This window comes from Asterias rubens, unplaced genomic scaffold, assembly GCF_902459465.1.
Source record: "Asterias rubens unplaced genomic scaffold, eAstRub1.3, whole genome shotgun sequence".
NCBI lineage: Eukaryota > Metazoa > Echinodermata > Asteroidea > Forcipulatida > Asteriidae > Asterias > Asterias rubens.
In genome coordinates, this window is record NW_022985716.1 from 83,429 (window position 1) to 102,500 (window position 19,072).

General features: G+C 37.4%; 1 protein-coding gene across 1 annotated transcript; it reads right to left on the bottom strand.

Annotated features, from left to right (window-relative positions):
* Positions 1 to 847: 847 nt before the first annotated feature.
* Positions 848 to 10,661, bottom strand: LOC117306325 (carboxypeptidase B-like). Its single transcript, XM_033790926.1, has 10 exons — positions 10,585 to 10,661; positions 9,704 to 9,785; positions 8,951 to 9,175; positions 8,426 to 8,530; positions 6,362 to 6,463; positions 5,594 to 5,704; positions 3,704 to 3,797; positions 2,201 to 2,403; positions 1,839 to 1,923; positions 848 to 1,296 (listed from the first exon to the last, which is right to left on the bottom strand). Exons 1-10 carry the CDS (start codon positions 10,659 to 10,661, stop codon positions 1,118 to 1,120), a joined length of 1,263 nt encoding a protein of 420 aa, XP_033646817.1. The 3' UTR covers positions 848 to 1,117.
* Between the last annotated feature and the right edge of the window lie 8,411 nt (positions 10,662 to 19,072).

Consider the following 19,072-nt stretch of genomic DNA (forward strand, 5'->3'; position numbering starts at 1 on the left):
TAATCAAACCGAATACATTAACAACATGGAGAGAGCGCCCTCTATATTAGAGTGGAACACTCAATGGCCAGAATCATGAAATCAATTATTGGGTTGCTTGATAAATTTTGTGTGAGTGCCATAGCCTTTTTTATAATCTTTGTTTGTTTTTTGATGGCATGATTTTAACCAATTTATGCTTAACTTTTATTTTTAAAACAAATAAGTGAGTTTGTTTATAGATTTAACCTAGATTCCATTTTTCTTAACTCCGTAAAAATTTTGCAAATTTGAATGTTGTCAACTTTTGTTCAGATTAAATAAACTACTTATAATAACAATACACTCAAAAGCTGCACTTATCTGACAACAAATTAAAACCACGTAACCAAAACACAGATTACAGTAAGCATTTAATAATTTATTTTGACTCATTAATCTTATTAACAGTGAGAAAAAGCAGCCCTTTAATGGATCTACAATTATCAATGTTTAGTCTTTGCCCTTCTTTGTTCATAAAGCATTTGTTTGAATTGGAGATAGAGAGGAAACGGCAGACGGACCTTTGTCAGTTTCAGCACCTCTCACCCCACTTCAGAGCCATATCTGGAGAGTTGCGACAATTTGCGATTAGAAGCCATTTTGATCCCAAGAAACACATGGACGAACACGGGGTGCCAGACTAGCCTAGCCATTGGGTTCTGCTTCATTTGGAGACAACATGGCGTCCAGCAACCACGTGACCAAAGCAACCTGGTCCCTCCACCTCGTAAATCTCCCAATACACAGCGCTGCCCCACTTCCTTGAACACTGCCCCACCCCATTTCATTATTCACTCCCCTAACCCCACCATCATAGAAACCCCCTTCAACACGTCCATAGCCACTCCCTATCTCCCAATCTCCACCAGCCATTATTTGAGTTATGGTGAACACGTACCAAGTAGGTTTTGGTTAACTTGTCCATGGACGCAAAAACTAAACAGTGTACTCCCATATCATTATACAGGGTCCACCACACCCCGAAAATGCCATGCAGTAGAACTCCATAATGCTTAAAACCGTCGTTGCCATTAAGAAAACTAATTATTCAATTACAAATTTAATTTAACAACAACCAGACGACTGTCGGATGTATTTAAACGAATTTGTTGCCAATAACCTTAATGGCTTCATAGACCTCCTGGGCACTTGGGTTAATCTCAGATGGTGGTGCAATAAAACCATAGACCCCTTTATCACGGAGCTCTGGTGCGTAAGCATAGGGAATGCCAGCCATTTCGTGCGCCCAATCAACACTAGAACCAGATGCTTTGTCTGAAAACAAACAATTTATTGAAACAAAATGAAATTTTTGCCAAAAGAAACTCAAATAATCTGCGTTTTCTTTCAATGTTAACAATGACACAAAGAGCCTTAGATTATCAATCTATTGTGGAAATATTGGCTGGTTTTATTTTATTTTAATAATGTCATGTTTTTACCAACAACTTTTTGTATTATTTTTAAATAATCAAGTAGGCCTATGGCTTATTTTTTATTGATGTATTTGTTTGTTTGTCTTTACCTTTATTTTTGTTTCAATTAACTTCAATTTCAATCTCTTTACCGCCGAGGGATAACATTTTATTGCTCGTTGTTTATGTATTCAACTTGCTTCCCTGCCTAAAAGTCAATTTTTTTTTTTTTTTTTTTTTTTTTTACATTTTGACTCCTTTTGGAGCAAGCAGAATCATCAAACACTCATTTTGCTGTAAACAATCTAAGCCATTTTTAATTCGAGTGGTGGGATAACCTTTGAACAGTTTTTGCTTACATTTAGTGCTCTAAGATCACCGCATACATAATATTATACTTACATATAACATGTGCAATGGGTCCTACATCAAAAGTCTTGTAGTGTTTTGCGTACAAAGCTTTCATGGCGTCGGTGGCAAGGTTAAACTGTAAAAACAACAACAAAAAACACGTTCATTATAAAATTTGACAATGTGTCCTTATGTAAGACACTTAACCATTAGTGCTTCGTCTTTAGGATGGGACGTCAAGCCGTTGGTCCGGTGTGTTGTGTAACACACACAAATAATTAAGCCAGTGCACTTATTGAAAAGAGAAGGGTTTCGCCCGGTGTTTCTGGCTGTAGCTTCGCCGTAACACATTGTAAACCCTTATTAGGTGCACAATAATAGCACAAAAACACGTGTATTTCTTGTATGCCTACCTGATCCCAGTAGTTTCCCGCATAATCGTACTTGTAGCCAAAAGGAAACATCCATAACTGACTGTAACAATGCATGTCAATGTAGACTTGTACGTTAGTGAGAGCGCTGATGTAGTTAGTTAAAGATCGAACCTCGATCTCAGACTGTACAGAGGGACCACGGTAGTCTTGTGCACACGGGTTAGTGCTCGCTCCCCCATCAACTATAGTCGAGGAAAGAGGAAATGGTATAAGATATTACCGACCTGAAGCAAAATGCCTTCGAAATTATTAAGGGTTTGTTTGCAGGATCATGATTCTTTAAGGGTATAGATTTGTTTGCAGGATCATGATTCTTTAAGGGTATAGATTTGTTTGCAGGATCATGATTCTTTAAGGGTATAGATTTGTTTGCAGGATCATGATTCTTTAAGGGTATAGATTTGTTTGCAGGATCATGATTCTTTAAGGGTATAGATTTGTTTGCAGGATCATGATTCTTTAAGGGTATAGATTTGTTTGCAGGATCATGATTATTTAAGGGTATAGATTTGTTTGCAGGATCATGATTATTTAAGGGTATAGATTTGTTTGCAGGATCATGATTCTTTAAGGGTATAGATTTGTTTGCAGGATCATGATTCTTTAAGGGTATAGATTTGTTTGCAGGATCATGATTCTTTAAGGGTATAGATTTGTTTGCAGGATCATGATTCTTTAAGGGTATAGATTTGTTTGCAGGATCATGATTCTTTAAGGGTATAGATTTGTTTGCAGGATCATGATTCTGACAACATATTCCTAATGTCATCCTGGATGTGGGTTCTAGTTGATTTAACTTTTCTTGACTTCTAAATCCCAAAATGGTGTTGGCCATACTTTTGTTCAATTGATGATGTTTTTATTTTATCATTGCTCACGCTAAACTGTAAAATGACAGTTCGTGTGATATATATATTTTTGTATTCCGTCGATAACTGTATTTCATTTGACATTGGGGAATAGAGTTTATTTCATATGAACACAGATTATTTAATGGGACAAACTAGTGGACTGGCATCTGTTGGTTTTGGTAATTTTGTGGAATAACATGAACTTTTTAACACTCAGTGTTACTTCTTTCATTCACTTATTGTTATGTTTCCACATTTTAACACTATCAAGCGTTTAGAGACTCGGAGACGACCAAAGGACCTATTATGAGGAACCGTTATCTTGGTGCAAAACGTTTCTCGAACCGCCCCCGCAAGGTTCGCAGACTAAAAGGCCGTGTCCGAAACGGCGACTTCGGCTACAGCTACGGCTAGATCGCGCGCGTCTGCTATTCTTCAACACTGGTAGACGCGCTGATCTAGACATAGCTGTAGCCGAAGTCGTCGTTTCGGACACGGCCTAAGTCAGGTGAGTGTAAAGGGGCGGTCGTTGCGGGCGCTGTTGGTGAGTTGGCCGCGCTGTGCGTGAAAGGAAAACGAGAAACGTCTTGCACCGAGACTAGAGGAACCGTAATAATAATTACTGACTTACCGTCCCATCCAGCATTGAAGTTTCGGTTCGGGTCAACTCCTCTACAATTGCTGTTCTTATTCACACTACGCGTTTTTCTCCACATACGGTCAAACTAATGTAAAAAAAACAAAATAATCACCCGATTGGACAACCCACGACTTTGACTAAGCGATGCTCGAGGCGCACCTTCCTTAAAGACACCGGACACGTTTAGTAATTACTCAAAATACATAAAGTATAGCGTGAAAACTTACTTGGTAACGAGCAATGGAGAGCTGTCGATAATATAAAACTATGTGAGAAACAGCTTCTTCTGAAGTAACTTGGTTTCGAGAAAGAGGTAAATTCTCAGAAAGACTTCAGTCCTGGAAGCATTTGATAATAGCACACAATTAATTTGTGCAACAAGGTTTTTTTTTTTTTTTTCAAAAATTTCCTTGCAATTTCGATGACCAATTATTGAGCCCAAGTTTTCACAGATTTGTTATTTTGTACTCATGTGGGATACACCAAGATAGATACTGGTCTTTGGCAATTACCAATAGAGTGCCCCGTGCGTTGTACAAGCTCTGCATGAGTTGAAGCACGCGTTTAGTAATGACTCCGAAAATTCATGGCAATAAAAAGTTATTAATTTTGGTTTTTACCCATACACCGATGTGTGTTAGCACTGTATACTCAGTACTTTCCCGAGTCCTGTGAAAAAATATCACAGGCATGTTACTCGGGTGGGATTCGAACCCACGACCCTTGCAATTCTAGAGCAGTGTCTTACCAACTAGACTACCGAGGTTGCCCGGCAGCTAGAGGCAGTTCGAATCCTATGTTTTGGCAGCGGGTACCGCAACGATATGATTGATTGAATTTATTCGGATAAAAATACAGCAAGAACATACTCAAAATACAAACATGTACTTAACAACAGGAGAAAAGACAAAAAAAAACAAGATAGAAATACTGCAGAAAATTATCCAAGGATAGCCCAAAAAAGCCAATAACTTAGACTTATGTCCATTGGGGTCCTTACAAAAAACAGACGAACCTAGTCAAGGGCAAAAAGATGATTCAAGGAAAAACAAAGCAAGAGAACACAAGAAAAATAAATAGAATAGGAAAAACAAATATTTTAAATTAAAAATTAAGTTAAATTAAATTAAATCGATAAATAATATAACAAATTGAAACCAAAAAGGAACCCAAGCTATGCTTCCTTAGAGGTGGCTTTTGTGGCAAGGTGGCATTTGACTAGTTTTTTAAATTGTTGCAGACTAGTAGAAATTTTAATATTAGCAGGTAAAAAATATCACAGGCATGTTACTCGGGTGGGATTCGAACCCACGACCCTTGCAATTCTAGAGCAGTGTCTTACCAACTAGACTACCGAGGTTGCCCGGTAGCTAGAGGCAGTTCGAATCCTATGTTTTGGCAGCGGGTACCGCAACGATATAATAGATGTTAAATTTGCATCGGGGATAAAGAATATTAATATTGGTTTTTTACCCATACACCGATGTGTGTTAGCACTGTATACTCAGTACTTTCCCGAGTCCTGTGAAAAAATATCCTGTGACCAAAAGTTACTTGGCAAGAGGTGCAGCACTTCGAAGTACTGCGGTTTGGGAAAAAGATTACTTTTATTGCCCCCAAAATCTGAACCCGAGTAGCATTACTAAGAGTAACGCTTCTCAGCTTGTGTAATCCGATTGCAAATTATTCTTCTTGCGTGTAGTGGAAACAACCGCTCCGGAGTTTCGGCAATTATCTCAAAAACGCCATTATAGCCATTTGAAATGTTCACATGTTAGTTGTATGCCTACATATTGAAACAAACCGTGGTTCCGTTTACCATCGTATGTAACCCATTTAATCGTTTCACTTCAAACGATGTGAATATGACTCTTTTCTTACCTCGTGTGAGTGAAAATAACCGTCAGGGTTAAACAAAGGCATGGCGTAGATATCAACCTTATCCAGCAGTTGGACGATGTCGGCTTGACCAATCTCGTACTCTCTCACGAGCTAAATAACGAATTGACAGGAGCCTAACAAGTGTTAGTCTCTTCCACGAGCTAAATAGCGAATTGACATAGACCTATTAAATTAGTGTTAGTGTCTAACGAGCTAAATGACTAATTGACAGGAACCTCACAAGTGCTAGTCTCTAACGAGCTAATAACGAATTGAGCCTGACAAAGGTCATTCCATGATGCCACAATCTGACTTCGCTTTCTTTTACAAACGTTATTTTAAGAGAGTGGACGAGAAAGTGTAGATTATTTGATAGAATGTCCGAGACAAAGGTGTGGTATCCACGCATCTTTTAACTTTTAAGTTGGAGTTTAGTTTAAAAACTATTTTCCCAAAACATTCTACTTTGTCAAAGGACGTTTGGTAGTAATTTCTATTTTGCAAAATTCATAAACATAAACATTATCGATTCCATGTTTTGACCAGTTTACCATTAGCGTAAATATCAACATGTTTTAGCCCTGTTTTCTATCAATGCGGAAAGACATTCAGTTCATGTTTGTAACGAATTTACAGTTAGGTGTAGATTTGTAAAAACAATCTACACTTTCATCAATAGAGTGACGTCACAGAAATAGTTTATCTTGAGGTACAGCCTGTGCGGGATTAAGTTGTGATTGGGACTTGGTTGGCGACTCTATTACTTACCCAAGAAACAATTTTCAACTGTGTAGCTGGAGACAGCCATTCACGAGAGTGAGTTCCACTTTGCCAAAAGATGATCTTCTTATTAACTCCAGGCTTCCCGATCTTGGTGAGTAAAGATTAACATTAAAAGACAGATTTGAAATAATTATTTATTTTATATCATTTAATCAGTCCGTTCGTTCTTGTCCCCGTTTATTGTCTGTCCTCGGGCATCCCTACATAAGCCTCGGCTTCCAGATGATACCTCCATACTCTATTTATTAATTTTTCTAACCCTCATTATAAAATAGCTTTGTTTATTGGTTATTCCTTAAAAACATTGTTTGTACTCTGTTTTCATGAAGTATGGAAATAAATATCAGTTTGAATGAATGAATCACTATACATTGGATATTTAGATCTATAACGTATTCCTGCATATGAGATTGTTTAAAAACATCACACGAGGTTGAAACAAAGCCGTTCTCACTTTGAAACTTCCTTTAAAAAACTCAAATACTGTCAAATAAGGTTCTAGGCAGCCATGGTTGCGTAATGACTTCCAGTTAATAAATTTAAAACGTCGGGTGGACTCAAAATGGTTCAGGCAGGATTCAAACCAATGCCAAGAACAATTAAGTAGCCTTTAGCCCTTTTCGAAGCCACGGTTTCGGCTTTGGAGTCGGCTTCAGGCTCCGTCCTCTCCTCTGGAGCCCTGTGCGCGTACGCAAAGCACGCGCAATAATTGTCAAAACAACCGCAACCACAACCATGCGAAGTAGATGAATTCTAGTTGGTTTCTAAGCCAGCAAAGAGAGTTATAGAATACAGGAAAGATTTACTTCATATATTCCAATTTATCTAGTCCTGCAATTACTTCAATGTGTTCATTTTACATTCCTCTTTTTGTTCCTGGCACTCATCAGTTATTCTATTAAGTAAACCAAATGGCTATACGGCAAATCTTGTTGTGAAAAACAGTTTACAAAACAAACCATTTATTGTGATATGTTTGCTGTACACATTATACTTTTCTCTTAACTTTCAAAACTAAAACTAAAACTCATTAATTTATCAACTGAAGGGACCAAACCCTGTATAAGCTTATAGGAAACTGAAGGGACCAAACCCTGTATAAGCTTATAGGAAACTGAAGGGACCAAACCCTGTATAAGCTTATAGGAAACTGAAGGGACCAAACCCTGTATAAGCTTATAGGAAACTGAAGGGACCAAACCCTGTATAAGCTTATAGGAAACTGAAGGGACCAAACCCTGTATAAGCTTATAGGAAACTGAAGGGACAAATCCTGTATAAGCTTATAGGAAACTGAAGGGACCAAACCCTGTATAAGCTTATAGGAAACTGAAGGGACCAAACCCTGTATAAGCTTATAGGAAACTGAAGGGACCAAACCCTGTATAAGCTTATAGGAAACTGAAGGGACCAAATCCTGTATAAGCTTATAGGAAACTGAAGGGACCAAATCCTGTATAAGCTTATAGGAAACTGAAGGGACCAAATCCTGTATAAGCTTATAGGAAACTGAAGGGACCAAACCCTGTATAAGCTTATAGGAAACTGAAGGGACCAAACCCTGTATAAGCTTATAGGAAACTGAAGGGACCAAACCCTGTATAAGCTTATAGGAAACTGAAGGGACCAAACCCTGTATAAGCTTATAGGAAACTGAAGGGACCAAACCCTGTATAAGCTTATAGGCTTTTCCCTGGTACCCGTTCTTACCATTGTACCTTATGCATGAGTGTATGTAAAAAGGTTACCATGGAGGTAGAAATAGTGCCTCCTTAGTTATACATGTAAATTGTGACAAACAGACAAACGAGCATATTATAATTGAGTTTTAATTTTTTCCAGTAAAAGTTTTCTATACATTCACCACTAGGTTCTTTTAGCTTGTGTGAATTTAAATGTTTCCTTTTCACTATTAAAACCCAATTTTACCATGTCTGTAATTATCATGTTTTAAAACTGTACATTGTTGTAAGTTCAAATACTATTTTGCTCTTGGCAATACAATTGAATGTTTTTAATAAATCATGAATATAATAAATAACGTCTTACCTTCAGTAGTTTTATGTCTCTCCCTTCATACGACTTATCAGCCAGTTTGTCTTCTCGCACAATCGCACTGTGACTAGCCGCCATACTACTAACCCATGAATTAATCTGCAGTGGAGGGGAACAAAGAAAATCAAACGTCACTCAATCCATTTAACTGGTACTGGAGCCGATTTCACGAAAAAGTTGGGATTAATCCTAGCTCGAGTAAGGATCAGTAACGCATTCTAACTTAGAATAGGTTCAAAGTGTCGTAACGTCTATGGTTACGGCAATTAACTTAGTCTTAAGATTAATCCTAAGTTAGGAAATACGGAAGCAGGGATTTCGTGCGGGTTCACGGGTTATCAGGCAATTTTGGCTTGTGAGCGTGGCGCACTCCACTATAGGTTCTACGCTTACACATCTAGTGCAGACATTCGGCGCATTAATAAATAATAATAAGAACAAAATAATAATGATATACTAGTGATAGCCTCCCAAGGTCTAACCCCGATCGTTTAATGGCCCTTTTATACATATACATACATCGGCGTAACTATGAAACGTATCATAATTAAAACTGGCTAGCGAGAAGACGCCTCCAGATTGGTCAACAGTTATTGAGTCTGCGCGTTGCTGTACATCTTCAATCAGGGTAGAGAATGATAGGCCAAGATCTTGCAAAGTATTGCAGACGTTGTCTAACTCTGCAGGACCAACCATTATATCAACGGGACGATCAGCATGGGCAGGATCAGTCCAAAACTCAATCTGTAAGTAAAGATAGATAAATGATAGATAATAATCAATACTTGATCGAATGGCTTTGGACAATACTGTTTACCGAAAGTGTCCAATGGCTTTAAGCAGGAAATCTTCCTTGACATCTTTCTTTGCTTTAGCAAAAAAATGAACGGGGCACAAGCCACAACAATGCAAACTTAATGTTAATTTTAACTGGTTACCTATATTCTGCTAAGCAATACTATTTTTTGCTTAGTTCTTTTTGTGTGCTTAAAGGCTTCATGAATTTTTGACCCAGTTGCGTCATGAAACTGAGGTAACCTCTACAGCTGAGATCACGACAGCCATGGGAGATCGTGATGTGTGGTGTGCTTTTTGTTAAAGATCGACGAGAGTTAACTGGTGAAAGCACTCACTAAAGCTAACCATTCATGTCTCGGTACAAGCAAAATGGTGCCAACCCAATAACATTTTAACAAAGACGTATGTTGTTTTCCGTTTCTTTCTTTCGCTATTAAAATTTTGCTTTATTCTTGTATTTCTTGAAGATCCTACCTCTCCTTGAATAGAGTCTTGTAAGCTCCTGACTGATTGCATCTGAGCCACACTGGACGGTGTGACACGAATAACTTTGTATCTGGAAATAAAGACAAATATAAAGATGACATCATTATTTGCATCAGTCTCCTGACGATGACTCGAGCAAGCTGGTCAAAACGGTGGGACCTGATTAAGAACTAACTCCGCGGTAGGGCAGTTAATGACGATCCTATAAGCTAAAATAGTACTCCCAGCTGAATATCTATATACCTTCCGCCCAAGTAGTACTTTTACAAAGCAGAACTGAGAAGTCTCCCGAATTATCCGATAAATCTACCGCGGTAGTAGAACATTTTTGCAAGACAGTTCTCCAAAGACCAAACTCTATGGAGGACCAGTCTTTAAATGTGTTAATTGTTTGACAATGTTGTGTATACCCTCTCAATTATAATAATTATAGTAATAATAATAATAAAAACAAATTCTCGATAGAGCTCTTCGTAAAAACAGTTTGTGTAGGTATGTTTGTTTGTATAGGTCATTGGGCCAATAACATCCCTTTACCCCTTCCCAGCTCACTGGGGAGTATAACACATGGGCAACCGTAGCCTCCAAAGGCTTTTTCATACACAATATCAACCTCTACCCTCACAGGTATCCATTTCATATCCCTGGGTGAATAGAAGAAACTATAGCAAAGTATCTTGCTCAAAACACAAGTGTCACGAACGGGATTCGAACCCACACTCCGATGACTTAACCCCCAGAACTTGAATTAGATACTCTTTATTAAAAAATCAGTTGATTGTAGCCCACTCCTTGAAGTTTCCTTTAGGCCTTGTGTGTCTCGCGACGTGCATTTAAAAAAGAAAACAAATAAAGTCTAAAAAACTCACCCATCGTATCTCTTCTTTGTGTCTGCCAGACACAATCCCATAAGGGTCGCCACGACAATGAAGCGAAGCGCGGACATCATTATTTCAAAGTGGGAATCGTTTATCCGTGTATCTTGTTTTAAAGGGATTTTCATTTACATAAAACAAGTTTTTGTTAATTGTTAACAGGATTGTTATCATTGCTGAATAAAAGTAATTTTTAATATGTTTTTTTTTTCTTCTTTTCTGTACACCGTATAGCGTGAAAGAAGTTCAAGCAAAATATTGTTATTATGTTTTTCTAATTATCAGTTAAATTCTTCCTTTGATGACGTCACAGGTCAACCTAAGGAAAAAGGCCTCATCTCCCATTTCAATGAAAACAGGTCAAGTTCTGATGTGGGAGTGTTTTCCAAACCCCGGGCCATGCTCCCTTTTTGGCTTCAGGCTCCGTTTGGTTTTGAAATCGCCGTACCAAATAATACACTGCACCAGCATTGACGAGGGAACCCAATCAAGAACCGGAGTACATGACGACGTTTGGGAAAGGCTCAACATACTTGGTACTTAGTGTCGGTACCGAAAACAAAACAACATGGTTCCGAGCAAACATCTTAATGCCGAATAAAAAAATATTGATCTGAATCTTCAATCCATACTGAACTTAGCGACGATCCAACATGCCATATAAATGACGAATGACCCTTTCAGAGGCAGGATTACTGGGTATACTATTGTCAAAGACAAGTAATCAGTATCCTCACTTGCGGAACAAACTATGAAAGAAAAAAATATACTTTTGTCTTCTTTTTTCTTTCGAGTGGAGTTATTCTACTCCGTTTATTCAACAACGACAAAACATACATGATACATTACAAGTATGTGCTTTTAGATGCCCAAGAAAGCCTTTATGCCTGAATCCTTTCTCAGACTCAATTTTGTTGGTGGAAAATAACCCCATTCTCTAAAACTAGATTACTTGTACAACTTGACTTCAAATTTTTTTTTTTTTTGGGGGGGGGGGGGGGGGGTAATGACCAAAAGTATGGCCCCCCTTTGAAGTAGGGAGAACATGAGAACAAAAATCGACATTTTTTAAGGCTTTGATTGTGAAATACTTTACTTCAGTCAAGTCAAGACCATTCTCTTTTTAGGATAAGAGTCAAACATATTGAAAGTTGTTGACTCAGACTTTTCCAGATGACAGTTACTTATTAGAAATTTATCAACACTTGAAACTGATAAGGATTTGAGATAAAGAAATTCACACTATTTTCGGGTGTAATTAAGCAGCTGGTTCGACTGATACACCAAGAGTCTCTGTCATTTTATCTGAAATTATTTGTTTTGCACAACAGAATCTTAACAGATGTGTTATTGCTATCTTTACAAGGTAAGTGTACTGACGTCATTGATATTATCCTCTAAGGTCACATATTAAACTTTTAAAAGTTCGCTCACACACCGAAATTTTTATATTCACGATATTTGGGTCAGTTTAACCTAAGATTGCCGTGACTTACGTTCAATATTATACAAATATTGACTGCTTCTAGTGCTATGGTGAAAACTATGACTCCCGAGGTGATCCCCGGAGCGTTCTATTTTTGAATTGAATGCTCCGGGGATCACCGAGGGAGTCATAGTTTTAACCATTGCACGAGTAAAAAGCAGTCCATATTTGTTTTATAACACCCAAACATTTCTAAATACTGTACTATTAAGTTACAGACCTGAATGCTACAATCCACGGACGACGCGAATACAGATTGCGAAAACTTTTACTGTGCTCTGCATGCAGTGTCATGTAATCCGAAATGGTTACGGACTATTAATTTATCATCCTCGTACACGCAACGGACGTCTCGGTACTGCACACCGTGTGCTAGTCTTTCGGACTAGCGCACGGCAAACTGATGCACTATCACACGGCCGTCGTCTAGCAAAACTAAGACATATCATGTGACGTGCTCTAAACCAATGAAAAGGCAGAATATTGGTAAGGAGTGTTATAATATTTTATAAGTTATCTTCAAGTACGCGCTAATCCACCAATCAGATTCGTAGAATGGAGTTGTGATAGCCAAGCCATTGATGCTGCTCTTTAACAAGTCATTCAGCACTGGAGTCTTTCCAGACAGTTTAAAAATAGCTAAAGTAGTTCCTGTATATAAAAAAGGTTGTAAACATGACATTGGTAACTATAGACCTATATCTCTACTCTCTGTGTTCTCTAAAATATTTGAGAAATTGGTATACAAGCGACTAATTTGTTTTATTGACAAGCATGGCATTTTATCAGAATCCCAATACGGTTTCAGAGCACAACGTTCCACAGAGTTAGCTATTACAAGCATGTTAGAGAAAATTATTAACGCCATTGATAATAAACAATTTTCTATTGGTGTTTTCTTGGACCATGACATTCGTTTTAGTAAATTAGAGAATATTGGTATTCGTGGGTTGGCCCTGGAATGGTTTAAGAGCTACTTAACACACAGAAAGCAATTTGTTTCGTATAATTCTAGACAATCACCCAATCAATATATTTCTTGTGGAGTTCCTCAAGGTTCCGTATTAGGTCCTCTATTGTTCATTATCTATATAAATGATATTTGTAATTCGTCTAGTTTGATCTCCTTCTGTATGTTTGCAGATGATACAAGCCTTTTATATAAACACCACAATGTTGACGTAGCTATACAAAACCTTAACGTAGAGCTCGTTAAAATAAGTAACTGGCTTCTAGCAAATAAACTGTCAATTAATGTTCTGAAAACAAACTATATCATTTTCTGTGCTAGGCAAAGAAAATATGTGCGCCATGTACCCCTCTGTTTAAATGGCAGTGCTCTCAACCAAACAAAGAGTTGTAAATTCTTAGGTATTAATATTGATGAGAACTTGTCCTGGAAAAAACACATAGATGTTTTAACCACCAAAATCTCAAAAAATGTTGGTATTATGAATAGATTGAAACATTTTCTACCGCAAAAGATTTTGTTAACTTTATACAATGCATTCATTCTTTCATATTTAAATTACGCATTATATTATCCTGGGGTCACGGAAAGGCACTATGTAACAAACTTTTACTACTGCAAAAGAAAGCCGTTAGAATTATTACAAAAGCCAATTATCTTTCTCATTCAGCTCCTATATTTGCCGAACTTAAAGTGCTCAAATTTAATGACCTGTATCGTCTGAACTTGGGTAAATTCATGTTCAAGAACAAATACCGCCTGTTACCTAATAGCTTCAATGAAATGTTTACTTTAGCTTCATCAATACATTCCTATGGTACTCGTAAAGCATTGAAGGGGGATCTGTATGTCAATCACAATAGAACTTCAATTCATAAAAATAGCGTTGTGCAACGAGGAGTAGAATATTGGAATAGTCTTCCCATACATTTTAAGCAACCTTCTACAATCAGTACATTTTCAAGAAAACTTAAACACTACTTGCTAGATACTTATCTGTAATGCCATCAAACTCTAATGTTGTTCTTTTTAATCGTTTGCTTTGTTTGGTCTCAGCTGTCAGCTTGTGTAAACCTGTGTGTCTGTGTCTCTCAAATAGGGAATACTTTGGTACACTAGTAGTAATCGGCGTCTTACTTCACGAAAGCATATTCCTTATAACCCTATAATTCATGACTTTAATAGTACGAGTCCATTTAATGATGACTCGCCTTTGTGTTGTTTGTAGGCCTACAGCTATCGTCTGACCATGTTGTCCCTTGTCTTTGTCTGTGTTCCTTAGTATCATGTTTGTCTGTCAATAGGTTAGGGCACAAAAGCATTTTGCTTAACCTTACACCTAAATGTTGTCTTTAAATTACTACTTGTTTATTTTTTTGAAGTATTGTGTACCTAATCATACCTCATACTATATTGCTTGTTTTAATTTTGACATAAATGTACGCTATTGTATTATTGTTTTGTATGACAGCATTGAAATAAATGTACTGAATCCCACACATTCAAAGTGGTGATGTCCAGGTCAACAAAAAAAAAAACATATATTGCACGGCTAATATCATAGACCCTATCGCAAATACCAATGCGCAAGCGCAGACTGTTGAATGAGGTGCATTGTGGGATAGATATGGATCAAATTTGGATACCAGCAAGACCACAATAGACCTTATTGCAGATAGCAAAAATCCGACGTCCCGCAAAGGATTGTGGGAAATATTTTGCACCTCCAGTTATACGGTCGTCACGTAACGTGTTCTACAAAGTTTTTTTGTAAACAATAAGTTTGTAAACATTGACATTGTTCTTGGTGGACGGTCATGCTTCTGTGGCGGAAGACAGTTTCACCCACGAATGTGTGTACCTCCATGCTTTATTTAGCCAAGTCAGATGTGTAATATTAATATAAAAAACTACGACAATAATGCCATCGGACCAGTGTGGGCTTTGCGACTCAACGGAAGAACGAGGGACTGTACATGTATGTACATACGTAGGTAGGTCCATGCATGTTCTTTTGACTTTGATTGAACACAAAATAGTTTAATAAAATATCAATAAAGCTTGTTTATGATTTAATCATGACCGGGTCATGATTAAATCATCAAGCATGTCAAACCCAACAAGCTGTAGGCTACAATTTGAGTGTTGTATAGGCTAGATTTATGTGTGATTTGTGGTAGAAACTAAAAAAGAAACATACATAGGCCTATTCAATTATATATTCCTCAACATTTTTTAGAGATGACAGATATTGATATTATATTCAGAATATAATATCAATATTCTGATAATGATACTGCTCATTAATTAGCTCATAGTCATATTAGTCATGACTGACTTTCAGGGCAGAGTGTTTGGTTATGATTTACAAGGCAAAAGATCATTCATAAATGCCTCAATCAGTTTCGCTATCTGCATTCCTGTTGTGGTGGAGAGCGCTTCACGTGGGGTCAGGGTGTTTAAAGTTAATGAGTGATAAAGACCAGCTGGAGATGTTTATAACCGGTTGTTTTTGATATGTTTAGATGCATAAGATGTGCTGGTCTTGGTGCTATGTTTCACCGATACGGGTGATGTTTGTGAGTTGGCCGCGCTGGGTGTGAAAGCAAAACAAGAAACGTCTTGCACCAAGACTAACTACGCACACACCACACAATGCATCCGAAAACTGTCTCAGTCATTAAAATGCAACACATGTCAGGTCATCAAATAAGATACGTAAAAGAGGAAACAAGGGCTGAACGACCACAACCCTGCCTGTTTTAAATGCCTTTTAAAGACCTTGTAACCACTCATTTATTCCCTTAGTTTTTGTCTGCTTTATCTTTCAGATAATTACTTGTGCATCAACATGCTTCGTGACAGGACTCATATTGGAAGCAGTTATTCTCCCAGTTCTGTGTTCACTCCAAAGATGTGATCTGTACTGTTGTTTTGTGGACTCGACCAACCACATCCTACTTCTTTTGCTGCAGGAGAGCTCATTGACCATCTTCTGAATTGACTAAAGGCTGTGTGTGTGTATGTGTGTCTTCATGCTCTTGAGGCCATTTTTGACTGATGACACGTAAATTGGCGATGAAAAGATAAATGTTAATTGCAGAGTGCACTGTGACGCAAGCGAAGGTATCGCAAATGCTTCTTAATATGCCTGTGCGTGGCGTCCTGCGGTTGTAGGCTACAAATCTCAGAGAAAGTAGAATAATACAATACAATACAAAGTACAAACAATAACACTGTCCAAACGTCCATTTCCACTGTCTTAAAGAGTTTAAAGCTTCATTTATTCTGGTTACTTAAATCATACAATAATACTTCATAATGCAAAGATTTAAATAATACCAAGGGTTGCAATTGCAAAGATCTAGAGGGTTGTAGTTAACCGCCTCAGTACAGTCAACATGAACAATACCTGAGGCAAACAAGGGTAGATAATAATTGAGTGAAGTAAACTGCAATGTAAGTGTTTTTAAGGGGCCATGAAAATACCAAGTGTGTTATAAAGTTAATATTACCAATTTAGATATTTGAAGAAAAAAATTAAAGGATGGAAATTATAAAATAAAAGTGTTTGTAAACAAATATATTGAACAAAAAGTGTGACAGGTTTGGATTTATTTTCAGCAAGAGTTAAATTATGTGTACCCACAGTTATCAATGAAACCTTTAAACTCTCACCATAAAATGGGTCAAATAATTACAGATGCTGGTTAGATTGTGAACAATTGTTTTCACACCAACCCCGGGAGTTAAATTCACAACATGCATGATATAGCATTCACAAACAAGAATTTGTCACAGGTTTTATAAAAAGCTGCAGTTTTATCATGGCACTGTCATCTTTAGATTCCATTCCAACCTGTGGGTGTAGAAGATAGTCTGATCCCTCTTCTAGAGTCTTTTTGTGAACAAGGACTCTGACATGCATGCCGTGTTTGCCAAAGGTGGCTGCAGCTTAATAAATATCAATTGTTTTAATGTTGGCTTTGTGAAGTCATGAGACAGCTTAATACATTACAAATTGCCTCTGGCAGTACTGAACCCATTATTAGTGGGCCCTGAACCACCTGACCACAGTGCCAGTCAACTTACTTGTTAATTTAAATCCAAATTTTTAAGATGCAGAGTTTGCAGAGAATCACATTTAAGTGCTCACAATACTTCTTCTTTGATGGCAAGGTTTGAAATGACTTTTCACCCACTTAAACTACAAAATGAGACCTATCGGTATAATTAGTTTAGAATCGTTTAGAATAAAAAATGTATTAATTGGGATAGTTGCCCCCAAAATAATAAAGTTAAATGGTAACAATTTCCAAGTAAAACCAAAAGGATTTATTTTTTGAGGATGCCCAATGCAGAATCTATTTTTGTTGTTGAATAAACCAAACTTATTTGAAAACAAAAATTAAAAAAAGAAATTATATTCTTTTTTCAAATTCCTACCTTAAGAAGGGTTTCGCTCATGTGACCTAGTCCTTGCTTTTCGAATTACAAACCTACAAAAACTCATAGTCTCATAAGTCATATCATATTATGATAAAATTATAGGCATAACAAACATACCATTATTACAGTACCAGTAGGGTCTAACAATAAAGCTTACAACTTGATGCTTTATGGTACAGTGTACTAAAAGTATCATTTTTGTAATACATGCACAAAACAAAGCACAAAGTATGTAATTATATTATGCACAGAATCATGTTCGTACAATACGTGTACATCAAACTTGTATAAACTGAACCCTTGATAAAAACATGTTTATGCTAGGACTACTTCTAAGTTCTAGAAACTAGAAGTATGCTAGGACCTACACCAGAACCTTGTCGTACTTGTCATGTCATGATCTACGGTATAACCATGGAGGTAGAAATAGATTTATATTAATAAATATAAACATAAACCACAATTACTTAGTCACTTTTGGTCACTTTAATTTTGAACCATATCAGTGGTAGACCTAAAAAGTTGATGGTGTGAGAAATAAGGAAAAAGTATCATCTGCCACATAAAGTTTTAAAAATGTACAACTACCATGATTGAAAGCTATTCTATTTACGTCCACGTCATTGCTGATCAGTATTACAGATACAATCGAATCAAGACAATGTAACCATTGATGGGCTTTATCCATAGAGCTATATCTAGACTCTATCTAGACCAGGAATAAGAAATGTTTTTATTTTTTGTAAAACAGTCATGACAGTCCTCGATCATCATGACCTTGGCAATGTTTCTCTGTTTTGTAACAGAAAAAATGTCTTACTTTTGTCATTGAGGTCGTCCATGCTTTTGTCGAAGTATTTATCAGCACAAATCGGAGTCACTGGTGGGAAGTTTTGGTTGTTATTTCCGATCCTTCGAGGGTGACTGATGGTTGCGGGAGGGTCACTGATCCGTGTTGCAACTTCTCGCCATTGACCTTGTCAATGTCAGTCTTCCGACGCCCTACAGACGTAGACGGGCAAACCTAAAAACAGTAATTTTATCGCGAAAAAATGTCGCCTTTGGAGTTTGTCTTTAACTACTGTGTCTTGTCACATTCACTTTAGCTAAAGATTACCTTAATTTGTCTATGCCAGAACTATTTATTCTATCAACCAGCTCTTTCTCGGTCACTCCTGCCACATCCATTTTGCAAACCGATCGATCGTGTACGAACGTTGAACGTTGTTTACTTTTTTGAGCGAGGTGCCAAATTTTTCCCACAGTCCTTTGCGCGCACATGCGCAGTTGTTCAAAATTGCTATCTGCAATAAGGTCTATGCACCTAATTCCAAGCGTTACGCGCGCGCCCCGGTATTTGCGAAAAGGTCTATTACCATGCGTATTGTGTGTTCTATGTCACGCGCTTGAAGATTAATACGTTGTCACACGCGCGCTCGTGGAAATATAGCGCGTCTGCGTCCCATATCCAACTCGGCCTTCGGCCTTGTTGGTTATGGGACGCAGAAGCGCTACATTTTTCCGTATTCCACTCGCGCTTGTGTGATAATAATTAATAAATTCCGTCGATCAATCGA

Excerpts from the sequence above, each read along its gene's own strand:
- LOC117306325 (XM_033790926.1), bottom strand. The coding sequence starts at position 10,661 with ATGTCCGCGCTTCGCTTCATTGTCGTGGCGACCCTTATGGGATTGTGT. Across the intron at positions 6,464-8,425 it reads GAGACATAAAACTACTGAAG|ATCGGGAAGCCTGGAGTTAA; the intron begins GTAAGACGTTAT and ends TTACTCACCAAG. Across the intron at positions 1,297-1,838 it reads ACCCATTGCACATGTTATAT|ACAAAGCATCTGGTTCTAGT; the intron begins GTAAGTATAATA and ends GTTTGTTTTCAG.